This window comes from Cupressus sempervirens, chromosome 8 (assembly GCF_028749045.1).
Source record: "Cupressus sempervirens isolate cs-2001-9-10 chromosome 8, ASM2874904v1, whole genome shotgun sequence".
Taxonomy (NCBI): Eukaryota; Viridiplantae; Streptophyta; class Pinopsida; order Cupressales; family Cupressaceae; genus Cupressus; species Cupressus sempervirens.
The window spans coordinates 360,630,351-360,652,317 of NC_143125.1; the positions used below are offsets into that span (position 1 = coordinate 360,630,351).

Sequence of the window (21,967 nt, forward strand, 5' to 3'; positions counted from 1 at the left end):
GGCTCCTGTAAAGACCATGTGTATGAATAATCGAATCATAGACGGTCACTTTTGGAAACACATCTTTATTGTTGACGGCAAATTCTTTCATTTTCTCTGACTTTCTATGCCTCTACAAATTTGGATGGAGCCTTAACTCCCGGTGCTATCCTCTTAACCTGCAAATTTCTACGCACAAGGACTTGACACCATTTGTGTCTTTGTTTGGACCTGCCATTGCTGCATATATCGTCGTTGAAGATTGCCCAGACTACTTCCAACACCTCAATACATAATCTTTGTTGCTGCTGCATGGATTTTTCAATGTAAAACGTTAACTCGTATATGCACACGGCTCCTTGTACCACATCTCAATATACTTGTTTATGAGTCCGATGCCTTCATAAGCACACTATCATTTCTTTAACATATTTTCAAAGGTACTGCTGTGAAATATTATTGTGACTTATGAAAGGTTCTGTAGACTATAGACTGAAAACTGGGATGAAGTTCTTGATAAGAAAATCTTTCTAGATGTTAAAATTTCTTATTTTAATATCATTAATTGCTCTCGTCTAATATATTTCTTTTTCAGACAATAGGAATTATGTGTGCAGAGGTGACTGGAAATATGAGAATACCATTCATTCTTGATGGGCATCTCCATTCTTAGTTATCTATTAGATATCTGTGTGAAAGCTTGAACATTCTTGTTACTATCCATATGCTTCACATACTATCTGTCTTGATGAAAATGTCCCATACTTGCTGTTCATGTTTTGCTTATCAGATCTGTACATTCTTTCAGTGATATCTCTACTTAACTCTTTTGAAAACCATCCTCTCAATATGATTTGATGGTTGCATGTAACTGCATATCCCTTTGTTTGGACTCTCAATTATCAAGTTGTGAGACATGAAACATTCACTATGAGCCGTGCACTTTCAGAATTTGATTCATATCAATGTAGGAGATATTTAATGTTGCGCTTGAAATGCATAGTCTTCTTAATGATTAAAAAGAGAGATGTGAATTCCTTGCCTCCTTGTTAACATGCAGCCTATATTCCCATAGTATACAATCATATAATCTTTGAAACATTTCCCAATGTGCTTTGGCATCTTAATGTGAATCAATGACAAGGCTTCATCAAATCTCCAACATTATTGCTTAAATGGAGACCCTGAATTTCGTGAATTAGGGTTCCATCAATTCCCACACAAGCTCTGGGAGTAGCTTTCATTATAAAATGATCCTATTCTATGCAAGTGAAAGTGTACAAGCGAATGAAATAAAAGAATGTAAGTGTCATAAGGAGCCAGTCATTGCCTGGTTATGACTGGCTGGTTGCTTGCAAGGTTGGTGCTTGTGTTCTGGTACTTCCACTGTTTCAGCTTCAAGGTTCTGCAGTGAAATGAAATGGGTTAGATCATATGATCTAAGAAATGATAGCTCTCCTCCTCTTATCCGTTCCAAATATTTCATTTCTTCTGCAAGTACTTGCATAAAAATAGAAATGAAACCATTCAAAGATCATCACTGAATGTTTACAATAGAAATCAACTGCAAATGCTGTCAAGAAGATATATTGTGCTGCCATAATATCAAATTAAAAAGTAGTATTAAAGGGACAAGTTTACACTATAAACCTTTTACTTCATAGTATCACATCAAGGGACAACACAGATTACAACAACATTCAGAAATGAATAACACATATTTGAAAGATAAGCTACAACATGAATAGAATGAAACATTAAAAGTACAAGCATGTTTTAGATTTCAGAAATAGAATGAATATCAGAAGTGGTGAGTTAGTGATAATGAAGATAAATCTACAAGATTGATACCCAAAAAGGATTTGTTGCTGAAATCTTCCATAATGTACGGACATGGTTTTGAGTGTCTAGTGATGCGCATTCATAGACATGTTCAGTATAGTGTCCTGATGACGAGGATTGATGCGCAGCACGTAAGTTGAAGGCCTATGGAAGTTATGCTTGATTAACTAAGAGCAATACATAGACAGAGTGCTTGGAAAGAAATTTCCGATGTTTGTATTATATCTTTCATTTGAGATGTAATAAGATGTGCGGTTAGCCAGTGAGTTTGGACAGTTTGATGGTGACATCAGCAAGTGCACAGGTCTTTAAGTTGTACATGTGAAGTTTTGTATATAGTTATACCATAGTTACGAGACTCAGACTCGCCTTTGGGTCGGAAAGTCAAAATCCGACTTGGACTTAGACTCAGCAACCGGGCTTGGCAAGGACTATGCAAGGACTCGGAAAATTGAAAAACCCATGAAATTCAAAGATTTTTAAGGATTTTAAGATTGTTTCATGCATCTTTCAATCAATTAACATCAAATACACAATAATTGAGATAAATAGAAGCTACTTAATACACATACACAATTTTGCATAGATCACATAAGTATAAAAGCGAATTTCTAAAGGAAAAAAACCGACAAACACAATATAAAGTTATAAAGTATAAACTGTAAGTAATAAACATAGTGTCACTGTAGTGTCAAAGACTCAAATGTCTACAATATTCATGGATTACGAAATCCATGGTATCAAAAGTTCAAAACATATATCAAAATAACAACTAGAAGACTAAGGCTCATAGTAGTCTATGTCCTACGAGTGCGCCTAAGATAAGTCATGGAAGACGATAGAGCCATCCTCTCCCTGTGTCTGAGGCGGAACCTCATCCTCATCCTCATCACCATCATCATCCTCATCCTCACCCACATAATCCTCATCATCAGACTTGGATCCATCACTCCTAGCCTCAGGGTCCTGCACTTTGTCTCCTCGTGCTCTAGCCTCCTTGACTGCCATCGCTACTGACTCAGCCTCCCGATCCACCTGATCTACCGACTCCACATCTTCATGAGTAAAGATAGGATCAACAATCTCTATGTTCCACTCTGCATGTGGATCAACATTCTCTAATACAATCGGTGATGTATGCCCAGGATCTGTCTATGGCGAAGGCGAAGGTTGTAGTGAACAAAGACAAGATCATTCAATTTTTTCATTGCCAACCTATTGCACTTCTTCAAGTGTATGTGCTCAAATAGACTCTAATTACGTTCACATCCTGATCCACTAGATGGCTGGCTCAAGATGCAAATCGCAATCCTCTATAAATTTGGCACCTTTGTGCCAAACATCTCCCACTATGCATTTGAAATAAGAAAATTTTAAATCATATCAATAAATTTGACTTTATCAAATTAAAATATTAATAGAATTAGAAATTAGGATGTAGAATTAAAGATTTTTACTAGGCATCAATTTTGTCCTATTTTTCTTGCACAACTCCCATGCAAATAAGTCCCTTTGAGTTTTCTTAAACAACTCAATCTTACGGACTACAATTGTTCCAACTCTTGATCAGGTGATATTCTCTCTACAACATCATAGAGGTCGTTCTACACCTCATCATCAGCTTTGAAATGTGGGCTGAATTGGTATGTTGGATTAAGGAAGTAGGCCATTGCATGTATAGGTTTGTGCAGTAGATTATGCCAATGTCTATCAATGACATCCCATATAGGCCCATACCTATCTCGATTCCCTACAGAAAAAGAGCGAATGACCTCCTTCACCCTATCCATGCCCTCATAAATGTAGCCCATTGAGGGCTTCTCTCCATCAACAGTTCGTAGGAGAACAACAAGTGGCTTTCTGCAATCATTATGAAAGTTGAAAGAGAAATAAATTATAGTTAGCTTTAAGTTTTTTCTTTAAAAAATGAATAATAATTTATAACATATTTTCATAAACAAAATAAAGTTGAAATGAGGACAAAAAGGAAACTTACTATCACAATATCAACGATCGGTGTCTAAAAGGGAGCCGCTTCATAAAAAACGTGATTAGCTACATCAATCCCTGTAGTGGTCTTTGCATATGATGATGCAATCCACTTCTCACTAATAAACATGCGTCTCAAACCTCCCTTTGAATCAAACAAAGATTTCAATGTGAGAAAATTGGTTGCAAATCTAGTGACCCTTGGACGAGACAACTCCCTTTGGTTAGTGTGTTTCCTCATAAGGTTGAAGACCCATATATGATTATATATGAATTTGCATACACTCCTTCCTTGCTCTATAATTGTTTTTATTCAAGGGATTTTACCAAGATCCTCTAACATGAGATCAATGCAGTGAGCAACACAAGGGGTCCAAAATATGTAAGGGTGTCTCTCCATGAGAAGCTTTCCTGCAGCAACATAATTTGCTACATTATTTGTAACTATCTAAACCAAATTCTCCTCACTCACGTCTTTTATCATTTCATCCATTGCCTTACAAAGATATTCAACATTCTTTGTTTTTCCTGAGGCATCATTTGATTTAAAAAAAACCGTGGCACCTGAAGAAAAAGAAACAAATTAGTATAATGATTAATGATGAATCATAATTTATAAACTTAATCACTTAAAGTACAAATTTTACTTTTAAATTTTTAATGTCTATTGTCTTGCATTTTGTCATCACAGAATGTTGGTAACAGCATGAAACTTTCTCATGCTAGTTTCGTGTTTCTCTAAGCTTGAATTTGATATTTAATTGTTTAATGTAAATCGATTGATCCAGTTCAATTCAAATATCAAATTGTTTTACTGAAGGCCTTCATCAAGTTTTTTTCGTTTTGGCTTTTGTTGAGCCTTTGCTTGATTTTTGAAGCCGTCATCATCTATTCTTTCCTTTTGAGTTTGCGTTTGCTTGTTTTTAATCCTTTGGTTATGCTCATGTCATGCCTTTCGTTTTTCCCTTCGATTCAGTTTAACCTAGAGGTCAATCAGAGTTGTCAGTCAAGAGTTATGTTTGTTTTAGTGCCTCAAAAGTGGACATTTTAGGTGCAACAACACGAATTAAAAATATGATATTATATTTTCAATTTGACATTCACTTTTTGAAAAATATAACATTATATTTACTTTTTGTTATATTTTTAAATTACTTTTACTTTAAATTTATAACTTAAAGTGACTATAGTGCACTTTATGTTATAATTTTAAGTTGAGTTACTTTTTAATTTTTCACTTAAAGTAACTATATAACTATATAGTTTCATTTTAATTTTTGGTTTTAAAAATCAAATGCTTATTTAAATGTTACTTTAAAATGATGTTTATGTATTATATTTCATAATATGATAAATAAATATTGTTTTTGACCCATTTTGTAACATTTTTGTAATTTTAAGTGAATTAAATGACTTAAAGGCTTTATAAGTGGACATTTTATATGTAATTACCTGTAAAATCTATCAAAAGTGGACTTTTTATATGCCATTGCATATAAAGTCTACTTTGGTGGACATTTTTGATGTCATTACATCAAAAGTTCACCATAAGTGGACCTTTTTGATGCTATGACATGAAAAGTGAAGTTTTCATACTTATGCATCTAAAAAGTGATGCATTTTAAAATATGCATTCCCCTCCAAAAGGTCCGATTTTCACTTGGAAGCACATTGTAAAATATGCATTGCACCCAAAAAGGTCCTATTTTCACGTGATGCATATTTTAAAACTTGCCTTGCACCTAAAAAGGTCTGACTTGGAAGGAAAACATGTTTTAAAATATGCTATGCATCCCAAAAAGTCCAATTTTGAAAGGAAAGCATGCATTTGGCCTCCAAGAACTTGATTTTCCCCATAACTTGAGATTTTCTTGGTGGAATTGCATGAAATCTTCTCCATTCAAGATGTTTTTCCTTGGCAATGATTTTCTTTGCATCAATAATGGATTTAGCATGCTGAAAATTGTTTTTGAAGATCAATCCTAGGGCACGTTTTTGAAGGAAAACTCCAAATTCCTTCATTTTTGCTCATAACTTGAGTTTTACTGAATAGGTTTGCATGGGATTTGTTCTATTTGAAATGTTTTTGCATGGCAATGAGTTTCCTTGCTTCTAAAATGGATTCATTTGTCTCAAAAACATTTTTGAAACTTTCATGATGGATCACGTTTTTGGAGAAATATGTAAAAAAATCCCATTTTAGTGCATGTTTTCCCTCCCAACCAAATCGTTTTGGCATCTTTTGGAGATTACATGGCATTGGAGTTCACATTTTGAAGTTTAATGATCAAAATTTTTTGATCTTGCAACATGAAGAAAAACGTTTTTTACCAAAAACGTGTTGCAAGCATAAATCTTCAAAAACGTTGGAATATGGAGATTTTTAGGGCACTTTTTGGCATCTTCCAACATTTTCTCCTTGTTTTCTGCCCTCTCCTATTTGAATTTGCAAAGTTGGACAAGGTCTTACCATTTTTGAAAAAAATTTCAAACATTGGAGCATCTTTTTCCTTCATATTTGGCACTTAATCTTTATGTAAGTGGACTTCTTTCTCCTTGCTATTTAACTCATGCTTATCTTGCTGATTTTATACATGAAACTACTTGATGATTGCCATTTGTGAAAATCTTTTCCATAGAAAGTGCATTTTTCCTTTAAATATGAAGTTTTTATTCATTTTCATGTTTTTGGTTCTTTCCCAAGTACCAATTTCAAATTTGAGCTTTGAAGTGCATTGCATCTTGGCATGTTTGAGTTATTTTCCGAAGGTACATTGTTTCTTTTGTGTTTTGTGTTTTGTGCTTGCTTGTTGCTTTTCTCCACTTGGAGAAATTGCAAGTTCTTTCCTAAGAACTTATTTTTGCTTCATTACATGCGAAAGCATTGTCATATTCCACATTCCATTTCATGTCACAACACTTTATCTCACTCAACAAAATGCAATTACATGTTTTCCATTCCATTCGCCATCCACATATGTATATAATCCCATTTTCCATCTCCATTTTCACCCATCTCACTTTTCGCCTCCATTCACATGAAACGATTACACAAAATATCTTACGTGTAATTGCATCTAAAAGGTCTGGTTTTGATTAAAAGTCACATTTTGAAAAGTCAAAAAGATGTCATTTTCACTTCCCATATACTTTGATTTCTCCTTTTCACCAAAAATCACTATAAAACTCATTATCTCACCTCCATTTTCCATTTCCATCTCTTCATATGCATTTGTGCTTACATGAGTAAATATATGTTTCCGCATCTTTCCATACTTTGCACCTCATCCTCCATTCGTAGTTTCATGTAAAGTGCATCTTCCATCCACCTTTGCATTTCATCTCATTCTTCCATCCCTTGTTACATGTTGCACTTACATGTAATCATTTTTCTGTGCAATGACATCTTGAAAGCCCAAGTCACATTTTGGAAATTAACAATCTTCATTTGCACGCATTCCCATGTGCCAAGCACATTATGTCAAGAAAAAAAGAAGAGGTAAAGGTGCTGATGGAAAGTTGTTCCGAGTGTACATTCGGACATCATCAAGAAGGTTTTTAAAGTGTCAAAAAATCTAGTTTGTGTTGATCTACAAAGGAGAGTTCATGACAACTTGAGCGAGAAAAGTTGCATTACATCAAGTTTTCAAATGACAATGGACAATTCATCAAAGTCAGATTTTATCAAAAAACACAACATCATGGTTATCAAGATGAATGCAGCAGTACAAAGTACAAGAACTTTCGATCCTATGATCATCTAAGATTGCATCGCCAAGCACATTATGTCAAGAAAAAAAGAAGAGGTAAAGGTGCTGATGGAAAGTTGTTCCGAGTGTACATTCGGACATCGTCAAGAAGGTTTTTAAAGTGTCAAAGAATCTAGTTTGTGTTGATCTACAAAGGAGAGTTCACGACAACTTGAGCAAGAAAAGTTGCATTACATCAAGTTTTCAAATGACAATGGACAATTCATCAAAGTCAGAGGTTATCAAAAAACACAACATCATGGTTATCAAGATGAATGCAGCAGTACAAAGTACAAGAACTTTCGATCCTATGATCATCTGAGATTGCATCATCAAGTACAAGGCCCTTTAGGATTGTTTCCTTCTCTTTCGTCTTCTTCTTCTTTCATGTTTGTAGTTGGAGAGGATGCATTGCATGAAGATGTGTAATAATATGTAATGCGAGTTACATGGATATGCAAAGGATGTAATGCGAGTTGCATGTGCAGTTGCATGTAACCTTATATTTTCTCTTTTAGTTAGACTAGGTCAAAGTTGGTTGAGTTGCTCCCACTTTTTTCTCCATCTTTTTCTCAACTCCTATGCCTAAATAAAGGAGTGACCCCTCATTGTAAAAATCATCTTTTGTTGTATGCAAGAAAATTCTACCACATTTGTGCAAGCATAACTTTGATTGTGTAGTACGAATTTGGGAGAAAAGTGAATAAAAGAAGCAATTGGATTTGAAGCTTTGACTGGAAACAATTGTGATAGAGAAAATTAGAAGCTTTGACTGTAATTTCTGCCTATTGTCTTGATTCATGTTATTATTGTGTGTTCATTAAAAGAGCATAGTGAATTAAGAAGCAATCGGAGACGAAGCTTTGATTGGGAGCGGTTGTGGAAATATATAGCTAGAAGCTTTGTCTGTAGCTTATACTTCTTTCTTAATTCACAAGTTAGATTATTCTTACTTTTAGGAGTCTTTGTGCCCTAATTGTAAAGCTTTTCCATATAGAAATACAACCGGACTTAGAACCAAACCGGTACATTTTTAGCTAGCCTTTGAGTTAGTGAAGGTTTATCGGTATCACTGTTTCCAACTCTTGATAGAAATATAGTTAGAGATTCACTCTGCCCTTTACTCGCTCCACGAGTAAGTGGATTCTTTCTTGAAAGATAAGAAGAAAGGATATTGGTAACACCCATTTTATCAAATCTCTCAACTTCTTGCTTACTTTGAGTTGATCCAAGGAACGGTGAGAAGGGGGAGCCTTCCCTTTAAGGTAAGAGAGACTTTGTTTCATATGCTATGGCTGGTCATCCTATTTTGCGACTAGATTTTTACCCAAAATTGTCGGTTGCAAAATATCCACCCAACAATGTCCAAGACTCTAAGTACAATTACTTGATGAGGAGACAAGAAAGTTGAGGAGTGTTCTACTCCTATCAGTCCAACCATCAGTCATGATGGTGCAACCCTTCGCCTTCAACACCTCACTCTGCTCTTTGATTGCACCTTCTACATCAGCCACCCTTTGGTACAAAATAGGGCCTCCTAGCTCATCAGCACTAGGGGCTTTGAACCCCGGACCACAAACAGCAACAACATCGATTGCAATTTGCCAATAAGGGGACCTAAAACAAATCAAATAAAATTTTAAAGTTAAACAAATTAGTATAGTGTAAATAAATAAATTTGAGAACAACATACAAATTTTTTTAAAAAAAAGCATATTATTGTCTCTTGAAAGTTGAAAGTTGAAACTTGAAAGCAAGAGAAGTAAAACATAAATTAAAGTTTAAATAAATAAGTACCTTGCTACATTGAATGAAATGTTGTTGTAGATGAAGTCTCCAAGTGCCAATTTTGCATAATCATGCTTATTCTTGTTCGAACCCATGCTCTCAAGCGATGATTGTGCACTTGGAGTTGTGCATGGAACAAATATGGAATCAAGTGTCGATCTTTACTTACGAATGTGAGGCCCAATGGTCACACTCGTAGAAGCAATGGCATCCGTAGGTGGAGTAGGGGGTAATAGAGAGCAAAAACTAGAAGATCCCTGTTGGGCTAGTTGTGCCATTTCTTCTTGTTGCTTATTTTTCAATTCTTTTTTCTCCATTTTTTCCTTTAGAAGAGTTTGCATGTCTCGCATAACATCTTGGGGTACATCTTTGCATTTTTTAGCATCACGTCTAGGTATATGTGCTAGGTGATACTTCAATCTATTTATTCCTCCCCCATTATATATTGCACTGCAATGCCAACATGTAACAAGTCCCTTTTTGTGCCCCGGGATGGCATGTTTCCAAGTCCTATCCCTTGCTATTGTAGTTGGGTCTGCATCAGGGTTAAATGCAGGCCTAGTTCCACTTCCAGAAGGCTCACCTTGAGGCATTATGTCAATGTGTTTGCTGCTTCAATATGAATCTATTATAAATAGAAAAAAGTTAGCATCAAATTAGATTTTTTAAATTTAGGGCCTTCTTACTTTGTCATCAAGATAAATTAGAATAAATCTAGATTCTAAATAGTAGATAGTAGAAGTAAGAGTAAACAAATGTAAACAAAATGGGAAGTAAAAAATATGAATGTAAAACATATTACAAAACAACACAAAGAAATGCAACTTGTTGCTTACCTCTTCAAATTTGCACAAACTCAAACAATGGAAATGCAAGTAAGTTTTTACTTGTAGAAGCCTCCTCCAAATGCTTCCTCCTCCAAATGCTTCCTTAAGCTCCTCTCAATGCTTAAGTGCAAGCTACAAAGTTGCACAAACCATCAACAATCAATACAGGAGAGCCAACCGATTTGCTGATTTCTCTATCAAAACCCCAATATTCTTCTCTAACTCTTTCCTCTCTATCACAAGCATAAGCAAATGGTGGAATGACCTTTTTAGGTCAAGTAGATGTTATAACAACAAAAAAAAACAACTTAAATGAATGATTTTTTAATTTTTTCCACTTTTTATGCGTTGGCCGCCGATGAGAGTCATGGGCTCGGGACTCAGCGAGTCCGGCTACTCCTTGGACTTAGCGAGTCTGAATGGACTTTGCCAGGATCCGGCTGAATCTGAGTCTAGAGGCAAATTGGCTCGGAAAGGGTGACTAGCTCGAACTCGCAGAGTCCTTGTCAGACTCGTCGAGTCTCGTTATATTGTTATATACTGTGAGCCGACAGTGCTATTGTAATTGTAATTAATTAATTATCTTATAATAATTAATTGGGAAAGCCTCAAGACTGACTGAAGGAATTATTTTGAAGATATGGTATAAAAAAAAAAAAATGTTTTCCTTGTTTGTAATGTGTTGTGTTTGTTGTATGAAGTGTGAAGGATGAAAAGGAGCAAAGTGTTTACTGAATGCGAGTAAGTGATCCAAGGGATTATTGGATGCGAATTTTGTGATCTAATTACAAGAGCAGAAGGAGCAGAGGTTTGGTTGGCAGGACAGAGGAAGGAAGTGCAATTCATTTCTACTATTCTTTAAGGAATAATACAACGATCATTTGGACAATGGGTTCATTTGTCTTGCCCTTGAAGCTGTTTGGGCAGTGGGTCTAGTTGTCTTCCACAACTCCTAACAGGGTTTCAAAGTCTCCTAATAGGGATTGATATGTACTGAATGTTGTTATTGACTCCTAACAGGGTCCATCCTCTAACAAGGAATAATTATATTAGTACCTCATCTTGTGGGTACCACCCCCACCAGAGTTTTCCCTCTGATCAAGAGTTTCCCTAGTTAAAATATCTGGTGTTATTTGTTACATTCCAATTTTTGACCTAATATAAAATATAGCCATTGAGGTTTACATGAAGTTAGTTGACAGTTAAATTTGTTATAATCTTGCGAAATGGTAAGATGGGTAGTCGTTATAATTTCATGTGAAAATAATATGCTAGTTGATTATTTATCATGAATTCATAGAATTGAAAAAGCGGTTAGCCGTTATGATTATTTATGATTAAATAACTTGTTTTGGTAATACGATTTAATTGCGGAGAATTTCCTTGTAGGAAGCACGTCGAAGGGGTGTAAGCATTGTCAAAAAAGAATTAGGTGCAGAAGCATCACCATCATTAGGCAAATTGGTTGAGGACCTAGTGACTTGAATATCAGGATACAATCGATCGAACCACATGAGCTATTAAATAAACAATTTAAAACATAAAATAAATAAATTAAAATATAATACGTACCTTTAAGGTTTAATTGATCTTTCTCAATATAATTTTAATTTATACTTATGTATGTACACATAGATATAAAAATGACGTGACACCATCATATTATTTTTTTATAACAAAATGATGCCACCTCACCAATATATTTACATGCACTATATAAATATAAATCATAAGAATTTTCGAATTATAACCTTCAATCCTCTTCCATCTTTTTATTCTTTTTCTTGTTTGGAAACCGATTTAACACTTGGCATTTTTAATTGGCGTCCAAGAGCCAATATATCCTTTATGTTATGGAAGCCAAGGAGTCACGTTATTCTTTTTATAAGAAGTCAAGAGGGAGAGGCGGAGGTATCCTTTTCAAGCACCCAATAGCCTTTCACAAGATTTCGACTCTATTTCTCTCATTTCCGACTTTCTTGCATATAGATAACCTGTAAACTTCAATTAGCAAATCACTGCCTCCATAGCAACCCAAGTTTTATTTAATAATCTTGATTTCAGAATACGTGATTCATATAGACTTTGGATATTGGCGCCTGAAGAACGGAGGTTGAATCATAGCGGCCAGCCAAGCACATACTACCTTGTTCGTGCTTACGATTTTTAGTGATCACTTCCACCTTCCACAACACCTAATTTCCTTCTTCTTAGTGTCGATATCCCTGCCAATACTAGTCTATACCTTTCAATAAATCCTTTCGATGATTCCATGCCCATTCAGATATTCTGCCAGAAATCGTGAAGTATTTTTATGTTGGAGTTGTGTTAGTTATTTGTAAGTAAAGGTGTGGCAAGTAGCTGAGTGATCAACAAGACATCATCTCTAAATTATCCAGGTTATGTGGAACACCCGAATCCAATGTTTCCAATCTATTTTTCTTGAACAAATGGTGCAATAACATCAAATTTCATAGCAGTAAGCTACAGTATTTATCATGATGATATCTTGTTTGATATTATAGATTTGATTCTCTTAATTTAGATTTGTTCATGGTAAGTGAGAGCCAAGTAACCAAAATATGAATCCCTAAATCATTATGTCAATGGAGATTAGAATTAAACAATAATTTTTGCAATTTTTAAGAATATCTTTTTCAAATCACAGATTGTGATAAGCTGGAATATATATATATATATATATATATATATATATATAATATGCATGAATTAGTTGAGAATCAACAGATAGAGCCGATTGCTCTAAGATCCGAGCACCTATGATTCACTAGCTCTATAGCCATGGAAAAGGTGAAAAGGTGACATGGAGTGTACAATGACATAGAAATAAAAGTCAGTTATGAAACATTAAATCTGGAATAATATTATTTAATAGCTCATGCATGATCATGTTTATTGTATTCTCTTACTATCAAGTTGAGTGGTGTGATTAGATACTGGAATGCTTAGTGGATGACAAGATGTTCCATGTCTATTACGGGTAGGTAGGGCCTTTCTCGTTAGAGATTGTGTGGGGATAAATTATGGTTCGAGGTTGGGCGGTTAAGCCCCTGACAATGTTTTCCCTCTCCACAAAATGTCGGACATGCATCAGATAAAGATAAGCTATGCATTCAAACGTTTGTCAGAAACAAGTATTTTTACTTTTTGATGTATATTCAAGTAGAAGGTAAGATTATTGAGTTGTATCATCGTTACAATTATTTCTTTAAATGAAAGCAACTCTTATCGTCAATATGATTGACAACTGGGTAGATTGGTTGATCTTCTACTGAGCATGGAATATATTTATTTGAGAGAGATAGATTTATCTAATGGATTGTTATTTCAGTCTTTCATTTATAAGAGTAATGATTATGAGCATATCATTTAATCTTATGTTATTGCCATAGTTAAGCAATTAGAAGGAAATGAATGATATAGTGGTATCTGATGCCCTAAACGATACAATGGTATTTGATGCCCCAAACGATCCAATGGTAATTGATGCCCTAATTGATACAACGGTATGTGATGCCCTAATTGATATAGTGGTATTTGATAGTAATTGTCATTTGATTTTGATATAGTGGTATTTGTGGACTAACTTGGGTGTTTGCAGAAGCAACCCTAGATTGATTTCGGTTTTGAATTCCATGATATGTAGATTTTAATTTCCATAGTAAATTTATTGATGGCATTTTTAGATGTTAGTTATGAGTTTTCCGTTCAAGTAATTGTAACTGTTAAATCTCATTCATGTGAACGTAACTGATTTAATTGTCTTCCTATGAAAATGAAGTAATAACTGTAATTCTTGGATATGTTAGTTGTTAATTAAGACTCAGGAAAAGTGGATGTTACATTGTTGTGCATGAGTATCTTGTTGTGGTTTCTAATTATATTTCTCATATGGTTAAGTTTGTTTAAGGTTGATATTTATAATAATAGTTGGATAACTGATTCACCCCCTCTGCCTCTTAGTTATATTGGTGGACTATATATTCTAACACTTTTGTGATAATCAAAGTGTCATTTAGATTTCTCGTAATCTGGTACATCATTAGCGGACTAATTGTTGAGAAATTTTACCTTATAGTGAATTGAATATCATACTGAGATTATGTCTCTTCATATACTTGAGAGCATAATGTGTTCTACAAATCCTCCCTAGCTAAGAGGGAGTGTTAAAATTGTAGCTTCTGTCAGATTGATTTGATTTGATAAACATTATTGTAATTGGTAAATCACCGTTTCGCATATATACTTATCCATGTTGAATAATATATATATATATATATATTGTTATACATATTATTATTGATGTTAATATAATATTATTAAGTGATGATTACACCATAGAGACATGTTTCCTCTCATATTTATATGAGATCCAAAACTGCATTTGGAACACATAAATTACAATGGCCATGTTAGTACATTTGTAGAAAAGATCCATGTTACTCAATATGGTATCAAATCCAAACTGCAAATGTGAAAAGGAGTCATTTATGAAGTATGGATATGACAGATGGATTCAACGTTCATTAGAGATTATGGATATTAGAAGAGAACTGTGAAGAAATAGAACAAAGATACCATTCGATGCTATTCTAAGTTGCTACTGTCATACCAATCTTAGTGTTCAAAATTTGATGGAAATGATAATGACTCTCCCATTAAATCTATTGAAACATCCTCATAGAGGTCATTGGAGTCCCATGCTAATAGGCTGGCAATGATAAATAAGTTTTTAAATTTTGCGCGATTTATATATGACAGACAATGAGTATCCTTACAAAATGAAGCATTTTGAAAGTAAGAATGGAAGACGTGTTCAATAATTGGCTGACCTGCAAACTATGCCAAAATGGTGCAAGGCTTTTCTTATAATCTGTAAGTAGACCATGGCACATTTTTTGCAAAGAGGAAGCCAAATTGCAAATTCAGGTGGAAGCGCCAAAGAGAATAAATGGGGCATAGATAGAACATAGAAAGTGATGAAGGCAAGCTTGTAATGATGGAGGGAATGTTTTAGTTTTTCTGTGAATGGCCTCCACCTTTCTGAGCATATATCAGGCATATCATAACCTCCATAGAAAGTGGTATGTGCATTTTTCCACTGCTGCTTTGTGTAAATATAAATGTGGTGACCTCGTGCGCAACCTAGCTAATCATACAACAATAGTTAATCATTGAAAACTCTAGTTCATAGTGACCATCCACTCATCAATACAATGGATGGTTGATCTATAAGAGAGTTATTAAACCATTACACTTCCAACAGATCTATTACCCAACATATTTTGAGTTCAAGTTATTGCAAATACTGTGAGTCATAACATCATCAGATATATGTTGCACCTTCATTTTGTGAATAGGATTGAGCACAAGATCGGTCACTTTCATATGTCTTGAGTCCCATAATAATCAACTATTGGATTACTTATCACATATAAGTATTCAAGGACCAATATCACTGATTGTGCAGAGAGCCAAACCTAACATTGGTGTCAAGAAGAGTATCGCATATAAATCTACAATCTCACTCTAGCATTGTCCCTGCTATACACCATTGAGTAAGCAATACTAAGGAGTTATGTACATGGGGCATTTGATATAGCCAAACTGCAAGTTTACTAGGAATGAAAACCAAAATTTCCTTCTATCGATAAGAAATTCATATATATATATATATATATATATATATATATATATATATATATATACAGCATGTAAAAGACAGCTACTGGGAATGATCGTCTTCAAAGAATCTAGCATTATTGTATGGATTAAATTATAAAATTATATCTTAGTTCATCATTTTATGGATACCTTGTATGTTCGCATGAATGAAGAGTTTTCAGGATTGGAAAAAGAAAGGCTATGTGTGTGCATGGATGCTAGGAACGGAAGAGACCTTTCATGCGTGCCTGTTTGGTAAACAAACTCTCTCATCATTGCATAACTTTTGGGCATTAGAGAGACCGCTTTACATCTGGAAAGGCATCACGTGACTGTTGAGACATTCATTCTATGAAGCATCACCCTTTTTGGAACTCAAGAGTCATGTTGTAGCATTAGATTCATTCATTATTAATGAGGTAGATAGATTATCTTAAGTTTGGAAAATGAAGACTATTGGTCATAGTGACCAGGAGATATGGTACTTTGATATGACAATGTGATGTCCATGCTATTAGAAATAAACATTTGGTGCCATGACAAGTATCATGTTATATCATAGATGTCAAGAAAATAAATTTCCTAAAAGAGCACATTACAATATTATTATTTACATAATGTGTTGAGCTTCAAAGTATATCCTCAATAGTTGCAGCCAAATGGTGTGAATCTATCTAAAATTATATTATGGGAATGTGATGAAATGAGAGATTATCCATACTTAGATATACTGAATGCTTTAAAGAAACTAGAATTATTCTGATCATCACTAGCAGCTTCGGTTCCCAAAATGATTAGACTCATTTGATAGACTAGAATATCTTCAGCTATGGAATATGTAGTGGCTTAAGGAACTTTTGAGTTTCACATGTTTATTAAATCTGACCATGGTCAGACTTGGAGAATATGATAGAAGGAACCTATTGGATCTCACATATTGTGGGTTTTTTGAGGAATTTTATTTCTTTAAACCATAGTTCCAAAAATCGCCATGAAATCGCCGAAATCGCGATAAGATTCATGGCTCACGATTTTTTTGGAATCGGAAATCGCTGGTGGCGATTTTTTCTTGTGAATCACCTGAATCGCCAAAATCGGCGATTCATGGCAAAAATCGCCAAAATCGCCATCGTGAATCTCCAGAAATCGGCCGCGGCAGCAAGGATAGAAAGTTCAATTTTAAAAAAAAAACACATGTTTTATTTGCTTTCTAAGTTGACTTTTCTCTTTGTTATAACCCTAAAGAGCCTTCTATTTGCTTAGTATGAGTAGAAGAGAGGAAGAGTGAGAGAAGAAGAGAAAAGAGAATCCATAGGTTTCCAACCGGCAAGAAGGAAGAGCACCAAAGAGATCAGAAGTCCATCTGGGGAGGCCATAAATTGCATTGGGAGCATTAAGGAGTCAATATCAACACTCCTCAACTCATTTGCAAGAGGTAAGTGTTGGTTTTTTTTTTGCATGTTAGTGTAGTATGCATTTTTTGTTAAATTTTTTTAGTTTTCATTTGCAAATCTTGAATGTTTTTTATTTTTACTAAATTGCAAACTAGGGTTTTTTGTTTTGTAGTTTTTGTTTATTAGTTGCAAACTTTGATTTTTTACATGAATTTTTTTATTGCAGCAGCCCTTTGCTTTCATTTTCCAATTTCCACAATGGGTAAAAAAGATGAATGCTGGAAATATAATGAAGAGTTTCCTGGGAGAACCAAATATCAAACAAAATGTATATTTTGCAAAGAAAAAATAAATTCGGGAGGTATCTATAGATTGAAATACCACATTGCTGGCATACCTGGCCATGATGTCACAGTTTGCACTCATCAAAGCGCTGAGGCAAAACGCTCTTGTTTAGTGGCATTAGAAAAAATTGAACAAGACAAAGTTGACTAAGAAAATGCAACTTGAAGGGTTAAGAGGTATTGGCTCCCGTGCTCCCACATCCGCAACCGCATCTACATCTGCAAGTGCATCTGCATCAGCTTCCGCATCTACATCTGCAAGTGCATCTGCATCAGCTTCCGCATCCGTAGGTTGTGTTGGAGAGGGTTCTTCTAGGCCTCCTTTTCATCCTAGTGCTAGTGCTCATGTGAGTGTTAGTGGTAGTCGGTCTCATACTGAGACAGAGTCCAACACCAACCTATTGCGGCCTAGAGTGCGAAAAAAAAGAATGGATAGTTACTTTGTGCCCCGCACTACTCTTGGCTCCCAACCCACGCTTGAGGGCATGGGTTTGAACAAGGAGATTCATGATGCTGCCAGAAAAGAGATTTGCAAATTTTGGTACTTTTGCAACATTCCATTTATTGCAGCCAGGTAATTAATTCTTTTTTCTTTGTTATCTTCAAAGTTAAAGTTAAAAGTAAAAGTAAAACTTTAATTATATCTACTTGTTTTATGATTTTAGTTTTTGACATCTAAATTTCTAATCAATATCATTATCTATTTGTGACAGGACTCCTTATTGGCAGAACATGATAGATGCAGTTACCATTTGTGGTCCGGGGTTTAAAGCCCCAACTGAGGCTGAGTTGAGTGGATACCTCCTGGAGGAAATGGTTGAGGATATGAGGCATGAGCTTGAGGATAACCGAAAGGAGTGGATCGAAAAGGGTTGCACCATCATGACTGATGGTTGGACAGATAGGAGGGGAAGAACACTCCTCAATTTTCTTGTATCCTGTGGAGGTGATTGATCATTCTACTTTCCTACATACATAATTTTGAATCGTGATTGACTATTTCAAATTTTGATTTGTTGATTGCTAATAGTAATTATAATTCGTTGTTTTGTTACTTGTAGGATATACCATGTTCCTCAAATCCATTGATGCTTCTGCTCATGTAAAAAACGCCACATACTTATGTGAGGTTATTGAGGAAGTTATAGCAGAGGTGGGGGAACAACATGTGGTGCAAGTGGTGACGGATAATGCAGCAAGTTATGTTGCTGCAGGTAAACTTTTAACTTTTTAAGTTTTGAAAATAAATTTATTTGAATTTTGAACTTTTTCTAATTCTAACTTAGAATTTCTAAGTTTCCTAAGTTCTAACATGTTTGAAATTTGAATTTCTAATTATCTTAAAATTGTTGTAGGCAAACTTTTGATGGAGAGGCACCCCACCATATTTTGGTCCCCTTGTGCAACACACTGCCTTGACCTCATGTTGGAGGAAATTGGCAAACTTGAGTAGGTCAAGTCATGTGTGGAAAGGGCAAAAAACATATGCAAGTTTATTTATAATCATTCATTTGTCCTTAGCACAATGAGGAAGTACACAGGAGACAAAGAGTTAGCTCGTCCAGAGATCACGAGGTTTGCCTCAAATTTCATCACCTTGCAGTCCTTGTTGACATCAAGGGATGATTTGAGGAGCATGTTTGTTGGGCAGGAGTGGATTTCATCTTCCTATGCTACGACCACTGCAGGGATAGATGTGGTGGATTGCATATTTGATGATGATGATTTTTGGAAACCTGCTAGAGAAATCCTTAAGGTAATTTTATTGTAATTTAACATTTAATATTTTACAGTTTACTATGCTAATTGTTTAATGATTTAGTTTTACCTTAAGTTATATTATTGAATTATTCTATGTTTAAGTTTTGACTCAAATTTTTTGTTTTACTTTATATGTAGGCCACTGAGCCCCTTGTATCTCTCCTACGAAGTGCTGATGGGGAGAAGCCCTCTATGGGCTACATATATGAGGGCATGGATAGGGCCAAGGAGGCCATTAGAGCTCAGTATGCAGGAGTGCAGGAGAAGTATGCCCCTATTTGGGACATCATTGATAGGAGATGGCAGAATCAGCTCCACAGACCCATCCATGCAGCAGCTTACTTTTTGAATTCGGCATTTCGTTTCCGTCCTGACTTCAAGGCGGATGAGGAGGTTCTCACCGGATTATATACAGTGATCCAGAGGTTGAGTATTGATGAGGATAGCAGTGCTGCAATTATTGAGCTTGATAAGTTCAATAATAAAGAAGGGCCACTTTTCTCTAGCAGGGTAGCCATAGATGCTCGGGAAACAATACAGCCAGGTAAAAATTAAATAATATATTCAATGTTCATGAATCTAGATTCTAAACTTAAAGTTGATTATGTAATTTTAGAGTTAACTTGTAATTTGTAATTTGTAAATGAGACTAATTATTTTTATTTTCCCTTATTTCAGATAGATGGTGGCAAATGTTTGGGGCCACAACCCCAAAACTTCAAAAAATTGCCATTCGTATTCTGAGTCAGCCAAGCAGCGCTTCTGGATGTGAGCGCAGTTGGTCCATGTTCGAGCACATCCACTCGAAGAGGAGAAACAGGTTGACAGTGCAGAGGTTGAATGATCTTGTCTTCGTTCATTACAACCTCCGTCTTAGGATCAGACAGATTTTGGGCACTGACTCCTCTCCGATCATTCTGGAGGAGATTGATCCAGAATCAGAGTGGCTCACAGAGGTTGTAGATCCAGTCTTCACTGAGGAAGACCGTGCGTGGATTGACCAAGTGGATATAGAGGCTGAGGCAGCTAGAGCACGTTCTTCAAGCATTGGTAGACGCACACGTGCACGCACAGACACAGGCCCTAGCGACATTCGTGAGCCCATCTTATATGCGGGAGATATGGCTCGACAGTCCTTTAGGACCTACATTAGACACCTTGCTACTAGGCAGACTGGATACTCAGAGGCTGAGGCTGAGGCTGTAGCCGAGCTTGAGGATGATGTTGAGGATGATGATGACTATGAGCCTGAGGCTTGAGCTGGAGCCTTGTTTTTATATTTTGTTTACAGATATTGATACTGAATCATTGATAGACATATTTTTCAAACTTTCATGGATCTTCATCTTAGATTCTTACATAAATTTATGATTTGATGTCTTATGGATCATCTTACATACATTCTATGATTTAAATCATTATGATCATTTGATTTCTATTTACTTCAGCTAGCCTACAATTTACATTTTAGATAACATAGTTACGTATGTGATGGATTTTATGTTCCATGTTTATGTAAAGTTTTAACTTCTATTTGATGATGTTATAGTGTGCTTAAGTTATATTCAATAAAGGGTGCATGAAATAAGTTTTAAATTGTTAAAATCTTTAAATTTAAAGGGTTTTTTCAAATTTGCCGATTCATTGCCGATTCATGATTCGATTCAGCCTTGCCGATTCCGATCCGATTCCGATTCACGTTTCTTTGCTCCAATGACGGCTTGTATAGACAAGAAAACACAAACAGAGCATGAACTAGATGTGGCAATTGTAAATGGAGTGGAAAGCTTCTTCAAGCCTTAGCAACATCTTCCTAATGCTCTTGAATTCTCCACATTTACAAAATGTGAAATGAATGAAGATGTGGAGTTGAAATCATTATTTTTTTGCCCTAAGTCAAAATTCATAAGAATTGAAATCCGATGCATTTGGTGGGGATTTTATTTCCCATATTATGTGTTCTCTATATGGCAATGGGTCATGGGTTAGGTGTTTTTAAATACTTGTTATGTTATGTTTGCATATTATATGTGAGATACAAATATGTAATAGTGTTTTTATAAACTATTTTATATTTTTATTTATATGCAAACCCTTAGAATATGTCTTGATTCTTCCTATATGACTCATTGTTTTATTAGCATTTAAGATAAATTTGACATGTGTCTAAAGAGGGAAAGGAGGAAAAATATTAGGTGAAGACTTAGTATTATAAATCAGATGGAGTTATTTTAGCAATCTGGTTTGGGGTCGAATCTAGACTTTAACTAGGCAATTATAAGTGTCTTTATGATCAGTTAGAGTATTTTTTGGGGAATTTTGAGTGAGTCATTGATGTTATTATGACATAGTGGAGGTTATGAGGTAGTGAGTTGTCATTTTTGATGAGTATTGACTCCTTTTTTGGAGGCTTCTTTTATGGATTCGACCCCAAGGGTTTTGTACTTAGTTTTTTGGACTATGACTATTTGGGGAGTTCTGATTATGCAGAAAACAATTTTGTGATAGTCTTGTGTCCTTGATGCATTTTCTATATACTTTGTAATTCAATTTTTGGGGATACTTAATATATGGGCTGATCATTTTGTGACAGTTTGCTTCTTGAAATA

General features: G+C 35.1%; 3 protein-coding genes across 4 annotated transcripts in view; all 3 read left to right on the top strand.

Annotated features, from left to right (window-relative positions):
- Window positions 1–21,967, top strand: part of LOC149542821 (Nuclear transport factor 2 (NTF2) family protein) — a 252,809-nt gene that overhangs the window by 206,903 nt on the left and 23,939 nt on the right. The gene's annotated exons all lie outside the window — the stretch shown is intronic.
- LOC149542824 (uncharacterized) lies at window positions 16,840–19,074 on the top strand. Of its 2 annotated transcripts, XM_089797714.1 has the most exons (5): window positions 16,840–17,294; window positions 17,480–18,171; window positions 18,311–18,543; window positions 18,659–18,811; window positions 18,953–19,074. In XM_089797714.1, exons 2-5 carry the CDS (start codon window positions 17,753–17,755, stop codon window positions 19,048–19,050), a joined length of 903 nt encoding a protein of 300 aa, XP_089653840.1. In that variant the 5' UTR covers window positions 16,840–17,294; window positions 17,480–17,752; the 3' UTR covers window positions 19,051–19,074. The 2 variants fall into 2 exon arrangements, with proteins under 2 accessions (XP_089653840.1, XP_089653841.1); XM_089797715.1 differs by lacking the exon at window positions 16,840–17,294 and having other exon boundaries at window positions 17,458–18,171.
- LOC149542825 (uncharacterized) lies at window positions 19,123–20,792 on the top strand. The gene is made up of 3 exons (XM_089797713.1): window positions 19,123–19,353; window positions 19,497–19,902; window positions 20,037–20,792. Exons 1-3 carry the CDS (start codon window positions 19,123–19,125, stop codon window positions 20,615–20,617), a joined length of 1,218 nt encoding a protein of 405 aa, XP_089653839.1. The 3' UTR covers window positions 20,618–20,792.

Bases quoted from the DNA above. Each gene is read 5' to 3' on its own strand.
- LOC149542825 (XM_089797713.1), top strand. From the start codon at position 19,123: ATGAGGAAGTACACAGGAGACAAAGAGTTAGCTCGTCCAGAGATCACG. The intron at 19,354-19,496 runs GTAATTTTATTG...CTTTATATGTAG, and splicing joins CTGCTAGAGAAATCCTTAAG to GCCACTGAGCCCCTTGTATC. The intron at 19,903-20,036 runs GTAAAAATTAAA...CCCTTATTTCAG, and splicing joins TCGGGAAACAATACAGCCAG to ATAGATGGTGGCAAATGTTT.
- LOC149542824 (XM_089797714.1), top strand. From the start codon at position 17,753: ATGCAACTTGAAGGGTTAAGAGGTATTGGCTCCCGTGCTCCCACATCC. The intron at 18,172-18,310 runs GTAATTAATTCT...TATTTGTGACAG, and splicing joins ATTCCATTTATTGCAGCCAG to GACTCCTTATTGGCAGAACA. The intron at 18,812-18,952 runs GTAAACTTTTAA...AAATTGTTGTAG, and splicing joins AGCAAGTTATGTTGCTGCAG to GCAAACTTTTGATGGAGAGG.